The sequence below is a fragment of the Cibotium barometz genome, chromosome 13 (genome assembly GCF_041138505.1).
Source record: "Cibotium barometz isolate CiBa-2024 chromosome 13, ASM4113850v1, whole genome shotgun sequence".
NCBI classification, from domain to species: Eukaryota; Viridiplantae; Streptophyta; class Polypodiopsida; order Cyatheales; family Cibotiaceae; genus Cibotium; species Cibotium barometz.
Window position 1 is genome coordinate 6,086,674 of NC_141058.1, and position 17,291 is coordinate 6,103,964.

Here is a 17,291-nt window from a genome sequence, read left to right on the forward strand (position 1 = left end):
CAGACCATGGGCACCTTTCCAAATGTAGACATGGGCACCATTGCTTCGTATTACAGCTTGATCATGCATCCTTTTGGTGTGTCTATCTTTGCTCCTTGGTGTACCACATGCTCTTGGAGAGCAGGAATCACCATAAATATTTCATCAGACCATGGGCACCTTTCCAAATGTAGACATGGGCACCATTGCTTCATATCACAGCTTGATCATGCATCCTTTTGGTGTGTCTATCTTTGCTCCTTGGTGTAGAATATAAGTGACAACATTTGCCACCAAAAATGGGTTAATAGCCATGAGCCATTGGTATGTGGCAAAAAAGCCAAGGTGCCACACTCTTCTTGAAAACATGATGGGGGAGATGCATTCACATATCTAGTTTTGGAAGGCTGTTATATTGGCCCTTCATACATTTGTCCCCAAAAATGGGTTGAAGGTGGCTCACTCTTCTTGAAAACGTGGTGGGGATGTAGGTACTAAGTCGAGATGCAGTCATATATCTAGTTTTGGAAGGCTATTGTATTGGCCCTTCCATACACCCCTTCCACTCACCATTATATTGGATTTGTATTTAGTGTTTCTAAAGCAATATATAAGTGTGCACCTTTTTAATTTTAAAAAATGGTATTGCGGTATGTATTATTGTATCATTTTGAATGAGAGGAACTTTAGTTGGAAGTGAGACGAAGCCTATTGCTTGGAAAGGTAAAACATTTATACTTATTAAATCATGAGAATTTAGCTATTAATCTTGGGTTATGCACAATGGAGCTAGACCTTTGCATCCCATATGAAGCCTTTTTGATCACTTGGAAGTTTGATGCATAATTTAGGTGACTTGGTTTGCAAATTTAGAGAGCCTATTGTTGACTTGGAAGTTAGCTTGGAAGTTGGATTCATAGTTTTATGTGTAATTTAGGCGAATTGGCTTGTAAATTTAGAGAGCCTATTGTTTTGTGTATTTGTAACAAAATTTCTATGGAGAATAGCTATCCTTAAATATAGAGGTCTGTTTAGAACCTTGGATGGTTATAATTCTAGATAATGGACAAAGACATGAAATTTCCTTTCTTGATAATGACATGTCAAACTTGAGAAACGTTAGGCCGTGCTTAAATCGTTTTGGGTGTCGAGCTCTTTGGTTCCTATTTAATGACTCACATTAGGCCATGTTTCCCAATAGTTGGCTGTGTTATTAGTAGTATGGAACACTAGATTGGTGCCCATTATATGGAATGAAAATGCCAATAAACCATAATCTTCAACTTGTTAGCCTTGAAAAATATTTGGTCATGTTTTTGTGAAGTAGAGGTGAAAGCTTTTTCAGCTTTCTTGAAGGATTTCTATGAGATTTTTGTAAGTGAGTATGAAGTTTATATTGTGAGCACCCATGGAAATGTTTTTATTGTTTTTTGTGAAGCATTTTTAACATGTTATGCTAAGATTCTTTGAAGTTTATAGTCCTTTTTGTAAGGTTTGCATTGAATTCATGATGCCATGGGGTGATTTCTTTAAAAGATTCAAGCTTATGTTCATGAGTGATGAATTTTAAATGGTTGTAGTTTGTTTGGAATTTGGATGAATTAGAACTCAAAGATCAATATAAGAACTTCTGTCAAGGACTTAACAGTTCCATTTGTCAAGATAGTGTGTCCAAGTGTTCAAAATTTGAAAACCAAGAAAAAATACTTGAAAAGGGAGAGAGATGTGTTCTATTATCCCATACGTGACTTAGCTTGCTAACTGTTCCAACATATGATTGTCCAATTCACTCATAGTGAGTTAGGAGAATTAATGAGGATACAAATAACATCTTATTTGACTTAGGTTAAAAGGGGGCAAGGCTGCCTTGATCAATTAGTTAAGGGTGATGCTCATTAATCTAGTCTCTAAGGAGATACTAACTAAGGATTGAGTGTGTGCACATGTGAGACTAGCTGCTGTGATGAATTACAGTCAATAATCTGCTTTGAAAGCCCAACGGATTGACTAAGTATTAAGTGTGTGCACATGTGAGACTAGTTGCTGCAATGAACTATAGTCAATAATCTGCTTTGAAAGCCCAATGGATTCTAGCTTGAATGGTAGTGCTCATTCCTCCCAAAGTGAAGGTATTGGATTCGAATCTACCACGATTTTAGTATCCAATATCACATTTTTTTTTGGGGTTTTTTGTTTAGAATGTAGTTATTGATGCCACTAAATTATATGAATAACTTGCTTACAAGACACAAGGCTCTTTTAGCCTAATCTTCAAGAGTGAGAGTTTGAAATGTAGTTCGTTGCCAAATAGACTCAACATAATGTCTCATTCGTGATCTTAGATGCACAATTTATTTCTCTCTATAGCTCAAGAGTGAGCCCATGGACAATTTTTGTTTTGATTTGTAATCACTAGGTTGGGATGTGATCTAGAGATTGTTTATTGAGCTTAAGTTCATTTGCTCACATCTAGTAGTGTATTTTTTCCCACTGAAATGTAAAAATATTGGTTCAAATTTGGGATTGCCTTTAATTTGTACATCTTAGTTATTTATTTGATTTTATAACTAAATCTAGGCTAGTACTTTTATTTTGTTTTTTAAAGGAAGGCTTGAAATTAACAAGAAATGAATATTTACACCCCGCTTGTGTATGCAACTCTTACACACACCACCGTCGGCAATTTGTACTAGGATGTGCATCCACCGTAGTCAACAAAGATTGATCCCAGGACCTCTAGGATAACACTCGTCCTCTTCTACTAACTGAGCTAGTGCAAGACCTCTGGGATAACACTCGTCCTCTTCTACCAATTGAGCTCAATACCTTTATTTTGATTAATTGAAAAAAACCTTTTTTTTTTCGAGCAAAGCCTGCTGACTAATATGAAAAACGATAAGAAAAACAAATCCGTCAACAAAAGAGGAAAATTATTAAATAAAACCTGCCATAAAATATTTTTCAATTAAGCAGTTGCCAATCTTTGCATTCGATAAATCCAAGGGAAGGTTCTGGAGTGCACCATCTTTACTTCACTCCTACTGCTTACTTGACCCTGGAAGCCCTTTAGCTATGGCGCAGGAGCTTGAGAAGCAGGCCAACGCTGCCTTCTTGGACGAGGACTTCGATCTGGCCGTGGAACGCTTCACGCAGGCCATCGCCGCTGACCCGAACAACGCCGCCTCCTTTCTGGTCAGCAGAGCGCAGGCGCACATCAAACTCGAGAATTTTACAGGTAACTTAGCCCATCTCAAAAGGGAAGCTCTGATCTTACATGGTTTTCCTCTTCTCGGAACACCTGTGGAAGGTTAAACCCTAGCGCATCCAATTGCTTTGTGCTGTTGTTTTCTGTTTTTTCGCACTGAGAAAGGGGCCCGTCCAACTTAGACGCGAGATCGCATAGCTCACTTTATATGGCCCTACTGTTACATTAGCAGGCAGAAAATTCAAAAAGAGGCACCGATTAGGAGAGTTCCCCCCGCTCCCTCCCCCCCCTCCCCCTCCTTTCTTTCCTCTTCCGAATATAGATCCTTCTACTAGTTATATGAAAAAACCACCCAACAGGCTGAAGTACATGCTCAGAGCCTCCAAAAGAGGAAAAAACACTTGGGAGGATAGTCCTCTCCATGTCTGGCAGCTCTCGAGGGAACTACCTCTTAAAGAAGCTGCCGCAGGGGGGGGGGGGGGGGGGGGGGGGAACAAACCGGTGGCTTGTAGTGCCAAGTGAGGTCACCGGCATTGTCCGAGAAGAAGGGGCCCTGCTGCCAGGTGCGAAGGAAGGCCTCTCGACGTCTTTGCATGTGGTCTGAATCTCCCTGATGCTTCCCCCACCGACCGCAAAGCGTATGAATGATATCTATCCATATGGCACGGATGGATTCCGTTGGGGGAGCCCTCAATGGCCTCGCTGCACTGTGCCGGTCAGATGTGCCATGCTGCAATGCTGTTGATTATCTCCCTCTGCTAACAAGTGCTAGGGACCATGCTCCTACTGGAGAGTCGGGAGTGGGGATAGACTCTATCTTGCAATGGGTGATCCTGAGGGCCTGACTGTCGTGTGTCTCCTCATAGTGAAGGGCGGTCTTGACTCCGTCACACCTAGGCAATTGCCACCCAAGTGATGAGGCGGGAGGAAATCTGGGAGGTGGTGAAAAGACGAAGAATCCTTGTCCAAACTTGTTGCGCTTTGGGGCAGTCCCAAAGGCAATGGCGTTCTGACCCCTACAGGTGGTTGCATCTTGTGCGGCGTTGTGCTGGACGACCACCAATGGCCAGCCACGTGCCAACTGCTGTGCTCTTGTGAGCTATGCTGGACAACCACCAATGGCCAGCCACGTGCCAACTGCCATGCTCTTGTGAGCTACTTGCCAAAGGAAAAGAGTGACCTTCCGAGGTCGAAAGCAGTCTTAGAGTCGCATCTAGTAGTCTCTAAGGAAACTAGGTGAGATGTCCTAGGAGAACCTGTAGTTTGCTGAAGTGGGAGTATTGTCAATCTCGTGCATCTGGATCCAACGGCCTGTAAGAATGCGCAGCGGAAGACTAACGCACGCATGAGACGCATCACCATTGAGCTCCACGAACACCCCCAATGGGCACTATAGCATCCCTCCACCAGGCTCCCATCTCCCGGTGAGCTGCCTCCCAAAACACCGGCCAGAGGAGATGATTATGACAAGGTGCCACTCTAGCCTATATATGGCTCTTCAAATTCCCATGCTTCCACTTATGGGATAATCCAAGGCACCTTCTAGCCATAGATCACACGCTCGAAATCGCCAACCTTCCAACACCCTCCCTTGATTCGAGCTCCGCAAGCCACCGAGGCGCGAGGGGGTCGCCCAGGACCCCACACGCCTGAGCCGCCCAGGACCACATGCTTGGGTTCTGATACCATGTTAGAATGCGTAGCGGAAGACTAACGCACGTAGGAGATGCATCATCATAATATGGGGAATAATGAGGGAAAATACCCAAGACTCCATAATATGGGGAATAATGAGGGAAAATATATTTGAGGGGTGACCAGCCCCTTTGACTAACATAGTCAGCCCTAGAGGCTAAAATAGGACACCAAATAGGAAGCCAGCAAGAAGGGGATGATGTCTAACACCCCCTCTCAGCACCGGATGCTAAGTGAACTCCAAGAAGCCAGGGACGCAATCCTCGATCAAAGATGAAAGACTGCAGAAACAGGTACCAAGGAAGCTCCACAACCTCAGCAACTCAGCTACAAAAGCAACAGAACAAGCTGCCAGGTACACCGCTCCTCTGGAAGAAAACAACCATATAGGCTGCGAGGTGTTGCTCCAAATAATGGTTCCAAACCCAAGTGTAAGAACACTCCCCGAAGTCGAATGTCGTGTATCCAGCCTGGAGAAGGTATGAAAAACCTCATAACCAACCAAGATCAGATCCTGTATATAATCAATCGTGGGAGAAGCAAACTGCTCCTCCCTGGAAACCTCAAAAGAAATAGAGTCAATTTGCTCCAACTCTGTACCAAGAATAGCCAAATGCTGGACAAAAGAAGGTCAGCATCGCAAGATGTAAAGACTTTGTAGAAAAGATGGGGTCCATCTGCTCAAACTCCGTACCATGAGTTGCCCGATGCTGTACATAAGTACACACCACTGAGGTAGGCATCACAAGATGAAAGGACTCCACATCCCCCTCTGAAAAAAGATATCGTCGGACTGGTATAAGCCCAACCTGATTCTGATGAGGTGGATGTTGTGCACTCTCTAGGCCTTGTGGTTCGAGATTCAGAGGGGGTGTTTTACAGGTTTCAGAAGGCCTTGCGTGGTCTTTAGCAAGTTTCTAGGACTTGGCTTTCCACCGTAACAGGTGTTGATCCTTGTGAGCAGTGTGATGCCTCTTTGACTCGGAAGGAGAATGGTTCATTGATTTGGTTGATGGATACCAGATTGGACGGGAGCTTCTTGATGAGGCAATTGAGCTCATGGTTGCAGATGACTCTTTGGGAGGCAGGATTGCGTATCTTGTGGTTTCTGCAGCATGCGAAGGATCGTGGACTCTTTTACATAGGAGGGGGATTGATGGATGGAGTCGGACTCCACGGTTGGAGTGACTCAGATTGGGGGGCTATATATATGCCTACATGGAGGCAGCCGACCGGAGATAAAGTGCCTCCACGACCCGGAAAATACCCGGGACCATAAATGTGACATGTGAGGTCTTTGACCGTAGTAATCACAACCTTAGTCTAACTAAACTGCACTTAATGATGCTTAAGAAAGACAGATAGTGTCAATGCAATGCAATGCAGCTATATTAGATGATGAATGCGGTTACAATGAGATCCAAATGGATCTATGTTGTCCTAGATGATGTCTACCCCTAGAAGAGGGGGAAACATGCTGAAGGCTGATGAAGGATGGCTGTCCTGACTCCAATGCTGAGTTCCACCACTTGTATGCTGGTATCCCTCTATGTAGGAGTTGGGAAGATGGCTGAATATGCTGATTACTGATGTAGATGCTGAACTGAATGCGATGCTGGACTGAATGCGATGATGGGCTGAAACGCTGATGTCAGATGCCCCTTGATGGACTAAAACGCTGATGGGTCTCTATTTATATGGGGGACTGGTGCTGGTCGGTCAGCTTTGCTGTAGTCGGCCAGCACTGTATGCTCACGACTGCCATAAAATACTATATGCTATGAAACGTCAGCCGGCTGGTTTATACATGCTGTCGGCTGCTGTCCAAACTCTGTCGGCTGCCTCCACAAGCCCCAAATGCTTTGGTCTAGATGGCTAATGTGATGCTACAATGCTGAATCCAACCCATACCATGTGGTACATGCTGAAAACATTCATTTAAATGCCTGATAAATCTTGATGATGTTTATGATGCTAAAATGATGCCATGTCACTGTACACCTGAATGGTGTGCATGTCACATTCCCCGCTGCTAAATTGTTGCTGGGTGGTATACCTGGCAACCTTCGACTCCTCTGGGGATCCTTCTCCTCCGAACCACTGCCCCTTTTGTCTTCTGCTGTCGGGATTGAGGTCGTCTGCAGGAGTGAAATCCTTTGAGCCAAGACTCTATGTACTGCGGGAACTGAATGGCAAATGCTGCTAAAACTGCTTGGAAATACCTGAGTCACCCTTGACCTGCCTGTGGAAACCTTTCACCTACCATCTCCGTCGTTCCTGAAGCTCTGAACCTCCTGAGGCGATATTGGAGCAAACTTTCGTCTTCTGTGGAAGAGAAACCCCGTGCTGCTGCCAGTTGAAGCCCAAAACTTATGTCCTCCTTTGATGATGGATGTCATTCTTCCCCAAAGAGTTCATGGGCAAACATGTATGCCTTGCAGATGCGAAACGGACTGCTAAGATGACTGCTAAGATGACTACTATGCAAGCCATGTGCGACCCTATATGCTATGCAAGAATGCAGATGGATGGGTTACTAATGCATACCTAAGGGAAAATCCCTAAGGGTGGTCTGCAAGATTTTGAGAACTGGGTTTAACTGTGCGGAAGCGATGAACATGATGTCTGACTGAATGACTGATGGAATGAAAATGATCTAAGGCTGGTTACCTTGTAACGCTCTGATACCAATGTGACATGTGAGGTCTTTGACCGTAGTAATCACAACCTTAGTCTAACTAAACTGCACTTAATGATGCTTAAGAAAGACAGATAGTGTCAATGCAATGCAATGTAGCTATATTAGATGATGAATGCGGTTACAATGAGATCCAAATGGATCTATGCTGTCCTAGATGATGTCTACCCCTTGAAGAGAGGGAAACATGCTGAAGGCTGATGAAGGATGGCTGTCCTGACTCCAATGCTGAGTTCCACCACTTGTATGCTAGTATCCCTCTATGTAGGAGTTGGGAAGATGGCTGAATATGCTGATTACTGATGTAGATGCTGAACTGAATGCGATGCTGGACTGAATTCGATGATGGGCTGAAACGCTGATGTCAGATGCCCCTTGATGGACTAAAACGCTGATGGGTCTCTATTTATATGGGGGACTGGTGCTGATCGGCCAGCTTTGCTGCAGTCGGCCAGCACTGTATGCTCACGACTGCCATAAAATACTATATGCTATAAAACGTTAGTCGGCTGGTTTATACATGCTGTCGGCTGCTGTCCAAACTCTGTCGGCTGCCTCCACAAGCCCCAAATGCTTGGGTCTAGATGGCTAATGTGATGCTACAATGCTGAATCCAACCCATACCACCCAGCAACAGTTTAGTAGAGGGGAATGTCACGTGCACACCAAGTAGGTGTACAAGTGACATAGCATTCTTAGCATCCATAAGCATTAAGCAAGACATTTAAGCATTAATCCATTTATCACAGCATGTACAATAGTGTTTGGGGCTTTTACAGCACCTACAACAGGTACATAAGACATTCAAGGCATTTAGAGCATGTAGCCCATCAAGTCAAGGCATGGGGAACCAGCCGAGAGGGCCTGGCCAGTAGCCGACCCAGCATCTACAACTAGTCGACAGAGGTATAACCAGCTGATGAAACCGGCCTCTAGTAGAAACCAAAGTGCGGTAGACTAGCAGTCACCCAATCCAATTGTAGTCCAGCCAATAAACAAATAAATAGGAGCTAGAGTGCTCCAACACATGAAAGAGAACGACACTTGTTGCCCCCAAAGCTTGGCGCCCCTTTCGGTATTTCTTTATTCAATTTCAACGGAAAAGTTTAAATGATTACAACATGGCCATTCATGGCTCGTATGTCTGCAAGTCCAATTTGCCAATCCTCTAGACCTCTTAGCATAGAGGTTACACACAGCTTTGTGTCCCAAGAACACCACACTGTTATCTCCTCTAATCTGCTAAGTCAGTGCATCCATGAGGCCTTGAATATGCATCTGACTGAACCATGCACATAGCCACAAACTCAGCCATGAAAACAGTCCACAAACTCTTCCAAATCAGTCCACAATCTTGTCTTGTTTCCACCCTCTGAACTGTCAAACCCTTCCTCTCACAAAGGGCCAGAGAAACGACTCCGGAACAGTCACGACCAGCGAAAAGAGAGACTCAATATGACACCTCCTGCAGTCCCACTTGCTCACAAAGAGAGAGAGAGAAACTTATAGTCCTTGTGTCGCTTTTCACAAAAGAGAAGAGACGCGAGGAAAAACCCTATTCAGTCCTGCCCTCTTGTCTTGCAGCCGGGAGAGAGAACACATGTGGATGAACTTGATGTCCAGCACTGTTTATATGAGCAACAGTTCAGCTGCTGACAGTCAGCTTCTTGCCAACAGCAAAGGAGAGAGAAGAAGCTTCTGTAGGCGCCTGTTTTCTCTGCGGCATAGCAGCCAGTTCTGTCCTCCAAAAGCCAAAGAAAGAGAGAAAAGATGGCCTGTGTCTCTGCCCTGTAGCGCAGCACATCAGCCAACTTTCATATCCCAAAAAACAGGCGTAAAGAATTATTATGCTGTGCCTTTGAACTCTGCAGCACAGCCAGCCCAACTGTATCCCCTTCCAAAGCAACATGTGACCAGTAGCACAGAGCCCCTTGTAGCTGTTTTCCTAGGCCAGAATCCAGCGCTGCCCGCCCCAGCAGTCTTTTCCCCATAAGCAAGAGATAGAGAGAGAGGCGTGCTAGCCCCCAATCTCCAAAAGTAGAGTAGCCTCCCATAAATAGCCTAGGGGCCACTCAAGGTTATAAACCTTCCTAGGGGCCACCCAAGGTTATAAAACTTTTTGAACTTTAATTCCTTTGTCCCTTTCACACTTGGGGTTGTCCACACATGTTTCCTTTTTGTCCGGCCACCCAAGTATGAACCTTAAAATATATAACTTGCTCACCGACCACCATGCTCACCCTTATGCTGCACCAATTTCACAGGGTCATGACAGCCGACAACACCTTTGAGCATTTAATAGGTCGTGGAGTATCCAGACTGCTGGCCGACTGCAGTATATTGGCCGACCAGCAGTATGACCTGATACAAATAGGCAATCGCATCATTCAGTCATTCAGCTTCCTACTTCTTAGCGTTTTCTTCCTAGGGTGCAAGAGGAGTCAGCAGTTCATCATCATCATTCAGCAAATCATCAATATATTCAGCATATAGTAGAAGTTAGCATTCAGATCATCCTCTTGCCTCATACATAGAGGAAAGCTAGCATTCCAAGGGTGGACCTCAGCATTGGAGAAGGAAACATTCATCATCATTAGCATTCAGCGTATCTCTCCCTTCTTGAGATAGATATTCATCTAGGATAGGCATAGATCTATTCATAGATCTTCATTGTAACCATTGCATTTAATATAGTTGCATTGCATTGACACCATTGTCTATCTCTCAAGTATAATTAAGTGAAATTTAGTTAAGCATAATGTAATATGCGGAAGCTTCGCAGGAGAATCGGTAACTTCAATACTCAGAATTCAGCACTCTTTTCACGACGGAAATTAACGCACAAAGTGAAAGGAGAAGTGCAGAAAATAGAGAGAGAGAGAGAGGGAGAGGTGGAGAGGACACAGTATTGGGTCCCAATTACCCTCTGTAGGGCCCCCACCACGGATGGTGTATTTGCTTTATTAGAATGATGAGAAATCTGAAAGAAAATACAGCAATCTTGGACCTTTTCTTGGTTGGGAATACCCTGCCCTTGACCTGAATCCTTCACCTCTTTGCTTAGCACCCTCTTGTCTAGCCTCTTATGCTTGAGCTCTTGGTGGAGAATGAGATGAACAATTGGGATTATGGACTCTCCTATTTATACTACTCCATCTAGGGCAGTCGGCCAGTTCTAACCCAGGCGGCCAGCATAAAATACTCCCACGACTGAATTTCCAGCATTTAATGCTGAAATAAATCACATAAAATGCTGTGTTTTTTTCGTAACTGGCTGGGCATCATGTGCTTGCTTCCAGAGGACTGGGCACAGCTTTTGCCCACAATCCAAGGGCTGGGCAGCCTGTATGGGCTGCCCCATACTTGCCCTACAGCCATGTAAAGGCTGTAAGCTCCTGGAATCTGCCTTAATCTTGCCCTAGGGCTGTCCTACAGCCCCTCCATGGCTGGTGGGTTCAGCCTGGGCCTTCTTGGTCCTCGTGGGGGTGGTTCCACACCATTCCCATGCCCACACTAAGATCCGGGGTAGCCCTATGGGCTGGCCCCTTGTCCTAACCACTATCTACTCAGTGATCTGGCATCCGGTACCATACCAGATACATAGAACCACTGACATCATTCTAGAGGGAGACTCACAGTGCGGACTGGCACTGTTTTATGTGCAGGACAGTGCACACCTGACCTTGGACTCATGTGCAGGACAATGCACACCTGACCTTGGACGATTGAGATGGATCCCTGGTTGACTCATCCCGGATTGGGCTCACATGGGACCAGTTCACCATCCCAGGTTCTGCACCTTCTATACAGAAATGTCTACGTGGCATCCAAGTGCGGGATGCATGTGACATCCCCTTCTGCTTAACTTGACGAAAGCTGCATAGCCTCCAAATAATCCGTCAATAACGCCGGATAGTCTTCGAAAAACTCTCTATCGAGCCATACCGCTTCATGAGTTCCTCGGTCCTGAAACTTCGTGAGGAACTGTCGTAGTCTTCGGCCGGAGCCATGCTTGAAACGGTGCAGAAGGATCTGTTCTGGAACCATAACTTCTGCTTCATCCACAATGTCTGGTTTCGCTTCGTCTTTGACCTCTGAAGGGGGTGGACCTGCATATGGCTTTAACCAACTGACATGAAATACATCTTGCATAGTTCAACTCGGAGGTAGCTTTAATTACATAGACACCTCATTAATCGTTTTCCTGATGGGAAAAGGTCCGAAGCTCTTGAAAGACAACTTTGGGCATCTCTTGCCCACCTGCTTCAATCTTTGCTTCATAATCCGAAGATAAACCCAATCCCCTTCTGAAAACTTCATATCCCTTCGGTCTTTATTGGCGTGTCGAGTGTAGGCCTCTTGCGCTTTAACCAATCTGTCTTTTACTGACTCTAAGATCTCCTGGTAAGACTCTGTCACTCTGTTCGCCTCCGGTACTGAAGACGAAGTCCTGGTTAACAACGACTGGAAAGGTCTTCCAAACGCTGCCTCATATGGAGCCCTGCCAATAGCTGAAGAAAAAGAGTCATTCAAAACAGCTTGAACTAAAGGCAAATACGATTCCCACTTACCTTGCTGATCGTGGACATAACACTTCAGCACATCAAAGGCCAACTGGTTGTATATCTCTGTCTGGCCATCTGTCTGTGGGTGGAATGCACTGGAAAAATTCAACTTAGTACCAAAATTATCAAACAATGTCCTCCAAAAATGACTGGTAAACTTGGCATCTCGGTCTGACACTATGGTTCTAGGAATCCCGCCAATCGGGTACCAATGCCGAATGAACAACTGGGCAACATCCTCGGCGGTCACATTGGCCCTGCAAGGAATAAGCATAACAAATTTGCTAAACCTATCAACAATAGTTAAGCACTGCGTATTACGCTTACTCGGACTGGGAGGCAGATTCGTGACAAAGTCCATGGAAATGTCTTGGAAAGGACCCTTAGGAATTGGCAAGGGCTGTAACAACATATCTTCTTTCCACAAGGAGCTTTCACCTTTTGACAAATGTCACAACGTTGTACATATGTAAACACATCACGTCTCATCTTTGGCCAATAGTATTGCCGTTCTAATTTCTCCAGAGTCGAATTCATGTCCCTATGACCACCTGTAATGGCGTCATGGGCATCATGGAGAAGAGCTGCCCTGAATGACTTCATGACACATAGTCGGCCTTTGTAGAAAAGCCAACCATCGCGTATCAGAAAATGGCATGGTCCTGTGGCATCCAATGCTTGTTCCCACTGTGTACCGAATTCCTCGAAATCCGCGTACGTGTGCTTCATGTCCTCTAGTCTTGTACCAACAAGGTCAAGTCTAGTGGTTTGAATTGTAGACACTTGTCCCTTCCTGCTCAAAGCGTCGGCCACTGGATTGGCCTTTCCTCGAAGGTACTCAATCATACCACCGAACTGTTGGAATATCTGACTCCAATGGTGTTGTCGATCACTCCACCGAACTGTTGGAATATCCGACTCCAATGGTGTTGTCGATCACTCCACTGTGCACTTGGCATCGTCTGAATCAAGTGTAATGCCTTGCGAACCTCGAAGTCATGGCCATACAGAAAATGTTTCCAATGTTTCAAGGCATGTATAACTGCTAGGAGTTCACGATCATAGACTGAGTAGTTCTTCTCGGCGGGCAGTAACTTACGAGACATGTAAGCTACTGGATGACCATTTTGTTGCAATACATCTCCAATTGCGATGTTACTCGCATCGGTGATCACCTGAAATGGTTTGTCCCACGAGGCAAGTGCTTCTGATAAAGCCACCTTGAGGTTTTGGAATGCCTCCAACGCTCGTGGAGTCATTCGAATCTTTTGCCTTCTTGTTTTCACTCCCTTTAGCAGATCGGTGAGATCTGCCGAGAGGTTAGAAAACTTGTCGATGTGGGTGGAATATGCCTGGCATATACCCACAAATGATCTGATGTCATAGGCTGTATGAGGTACTTCCCAGTTGACAATCTCGGCCACTTTAGCCGGATCAAGTCGAATGCCTTTAGCACTAATTATATATCCCAAGTAATAAAATTCGGACTTCTTTTCATTGACGTAGAGCTCGTTGTGTAACGGGAGGTGGACACGTGTATTGGAATCGTATAAATGTGAACAAGATTCTGAGCACTTAACACTTGAGCATTACAACCACAAAGCTGAAAATGACAGTACACCACATAAAGGGGCCGATGATAGGCTGACCCCCCTCCCTTTAGGTTATATTACCAAAAGAGTCTGCAAAGTACAAGATTACGGGTGCCTGGGGATTCACCACCAGCCTGCACCTGATTCTTCCAAATACATCATGAATGAATACATTTCAAACAAGAGAATCTGTAGGTACATCCGCCCTACACACAGGTACATCCGCCCTGCACAAGCCTCTTCACAGGTACATCCGCCCTGCACAAGAGTATCACAATCCTCACAGGTACTCCGCCCTGCACAAGATGTAAATGGATCTTTAGGCCCTGTTTGCACGCGAGAAACTGATCCAGAAACCTGTGTTCTCCGCGAGCAAGTGTCCCCAGTGCTTGCCCTAAGCACCTGTTATACCAGGAATCCTTGAGACACATCCATGCTCACATATTCCATTGCTGTCCGGCCTGTTTTGTGCAATAACCAGTCCAAAACAGCAACTTTCTATCGCGAGAAATCCACCTGTAAGGGGTTCTACAGCCCTGTGGAGGTCCCTAGAGCTGTCCTGTACTGTCCAAGTTGACTTTGGACATCTGTAACCAGCCCAAAACTCGCAATAACCAGAAATTGCAGGTCTGAAATTTACCAACCAGCCCTTTAGAAGAGTGTGGGGATCGTTATCCAAGCTTGTGTGAGTCCGGGAAGCAAGCAACCAGCCCTGTAGCAACTCCCAAAGCTCCAACCAGCTCTCCAATGTGTTGAATAATGAATAAAACAGCCCAAAAGGCCTCTTGAGGGAGGCGCCTTTTTCCAGTGCCACCTAAGGGGCTTGGTGGGTACACATACTGGCTGACATGTGTCCCCATAAGGTGTCCAGGTAGGTGTCCAGCCCATAGTGCTCCATTTGTCCTGTTTGTATAAGTTTAGGTCCAACCAAATGGGAAATGGTCATAAACTGTCCGGACTTCATTAATTTTGGTCCAACCAAATGCGAACGCATTATAAGTTGTCCGGCCACTTATTAATGAGTGTGGACCTGCAAACCAATAAACTTTAGTAGTAAATGAAATAAGGTGTAAATTGAGTGTGGACGCACTTACCACCTGCAAAACCCATAAGCCCACAGTTTTAGGCCCAAACAGGAGTGCACACACGTGTCCACACAGTGCCCGGGCGTCCCCGGTCCCTCGGACTTCACAAGCCAAAATAACAAGCATTGTCCAGGCAGCAAGACAATGTCACACAAAGTAAAATAAAGTTATGGCATGCATCATTTATGCATTGTGCACATGTAAACTTGGAGAACCACCTATCATCATTCTTATACTTGAAAATATTCCGCCTGCCATCATAACACACCATGTGTGCATGGCCGGAATCCACACGGGCACTGCCCGAAAGTCCACAAATGTCCTGTGATGTCCTTGGACTCATATGCATCCACTCATATGATCCATACACATGCCCAGGTATAATACATACATGCATCCGCATGTTTTCTAGGCCTGCACGCATCCGCATGTCCCTAGAATATAGGGGTTTGTGACATCCCCCCGGCTTCTAATCAGTTGACCGCAACTGAAAAGCCTCCAGATAGGCCTTCAAAAGATCTGGGTAATCCTCGAAGTAGGCCTCATCCATCCATTTCGCATCCAAAGCTGAATAATTCTTGAACTTCACAAGGTACCTACGAACAAGTTTGCCTCCTGCAAGCTTTCGTTCCTTGTGAAAAACAATCTGTTCAGGTTGAAGAATCTCTTCCAACTCATCCACCTCGGGTGGATCTTCCAAAACCGGCTCAAACGGTGTCGGTCCCACATAAGGCCTCAATAGGCTCACATGAAAAGCATTATGCATGTTCCAATGATCTGGGAGTACAAGCCGAAATGCAACATCATTGATCTTCTCCAAGATCTGAAAAGGTCCATAGTACCTGTTGGAAAGCTTAGGGTACTTTCCCTCTTTCCCTGGCCTCTTCCGAAGGTGTGCCTTTTCAAATTTCAGCAAGACCCAATCACCTTGTTTGAATTGTACATCCCTTCTATGCTTATCAGCTGCCTTTTTAATCTTGGTTTGAGACCTCTCTATGGCTGTCCGTACCTATGCAAATGCAGTATCCAAGTCTCTGACATACTCATCTGCTGCAAAAATCTCATCCTTTGTACGAAGGATGGGTGGTAGTACCACCTTGCCATAGATAATCTCAAAGGGCGCCTTGCCCGTAGAAGTATGTACCGTATTGTTGTAGGCAAACTCCACAAGTGGTAAATACTTCTCCCAATCCGATTTGCGGTCGGTTACATAAGATTTCGGCAAGTCGAGGACGGTTGAATTTGCTATTTCACTTTGCCCATCTGTCTGTGGATGGTAAGTTGATGAGAAGTTCAGCTTTGTACCCATATTGTCAAACAATGCGCGCCAAAATAAGCTTGTGGTTCTAGGATCTCTATCCCCCACAATAGATTTAGGCATGCCATGGTGTTTGAATATCTGTGCCAAAAACATCCTAGCCATATGATCTGGCTTTATTGTCTTGCGCACGGGAATGAAATGTGCCTGCTTGCTAAACCTGTCAATGATGGTCCAAATAGCATCATTTCCTTGTGGCGTCCTTGGCAAATCCATAATGAAATCCATAGCAATGCTTTCCCATGGTTCATTTGGTATAGGCAAAGGCTGAAGCAATCCAGGTGTTTTATGTCGATCAAACTTGACCTTTTGACATACCATACATTCACGTACATATGCTTCAATATCCTTGCGAATATCCGGCCAAAAGAAATACCTCTCCAAAGCTTGTGCTGTGGCCAAAATGCCTCTATGACCTGCATATGGAGGAGCATGGCACTCATCCATAACCTTATGGCGAAGGTTCTTTACCACACACATACGATTTTGCATCATGAGATATCCATCTCTTATGACATAAGATGGGACAGCAATACCCTCTTGTAATTCAGCCCATACATGTGCAAGATCCTCATCCAGATGATAAGTATTACGCATATCCGATAAGTCCTCATGGTATGCAACTGTAATAGCATGAACTTGTGGTCGTCTAGATAAGGCATCTGCCACCACATTCTTTTTCCTTGGAGTGTGTAAAATCTGAAAATGAAACATTGAGAGGAAATTTGCCCATCTCATATGCTTCTCTGAGAGCTTACTTTGAGTCAAAAAGTATCTCAAACTTTGATGATCAGTTTTGACCATAAAATCAGCCCCTAAAAGATGGTGTTTCCAAATAGTAAGGGCATGAATTACAGCCAACAACTCCTTCTCATAAACCTATAAGTGAAGCTCTGCATGTTGCAAGCGTCTGCTCTCATAGGCAATGGCATGTCCTTCTTGGTTCAAAACAGCCCCTATGCAGTCCCCACATGCATCACATTCTACCACAAAAGGTTTGTGCAAATCCAGAATAATGAGTACCGGTTCCGAGATGATTGCACTCTTCAACTTTTGAAAGGCATCTCTCTCTTCTTGTGTCCATTTAAAGATTGCTTTCTTCTTCGTTAACTCATGTAACGGAGCGGCAATGAAAGCAAAATGCTTGACGAACC

The 17,291-nt window shown here is 45.0% G+C and overlaps 1 protein-coding gene across 1 annotated transcript in view; it reads left to right on the forward strand.

Annotated features, from left to right (window-relative positions):
• Positions 1–2,949: 2,949 nt before the first annotated feature.
• The window catches only part of LOC147632309 (protein SGT1 homolog A-like), a 59,997-nt gene continuing 45,655 nt past the window's right edge, over positions 2,950–17,291 (forward strand). The window contains exon 1 of the mRNA XM_086807131.1: positions 2,950–3,214. Coding sequence (XP_086663257.1) covers positions 3,052–3,214 — 163 coding nt within the window. The 5' untranslated portion in view covers positions 2,950–3,051. The remainder of the gene's footprint in view (positions 3,215–17,291) is intronic.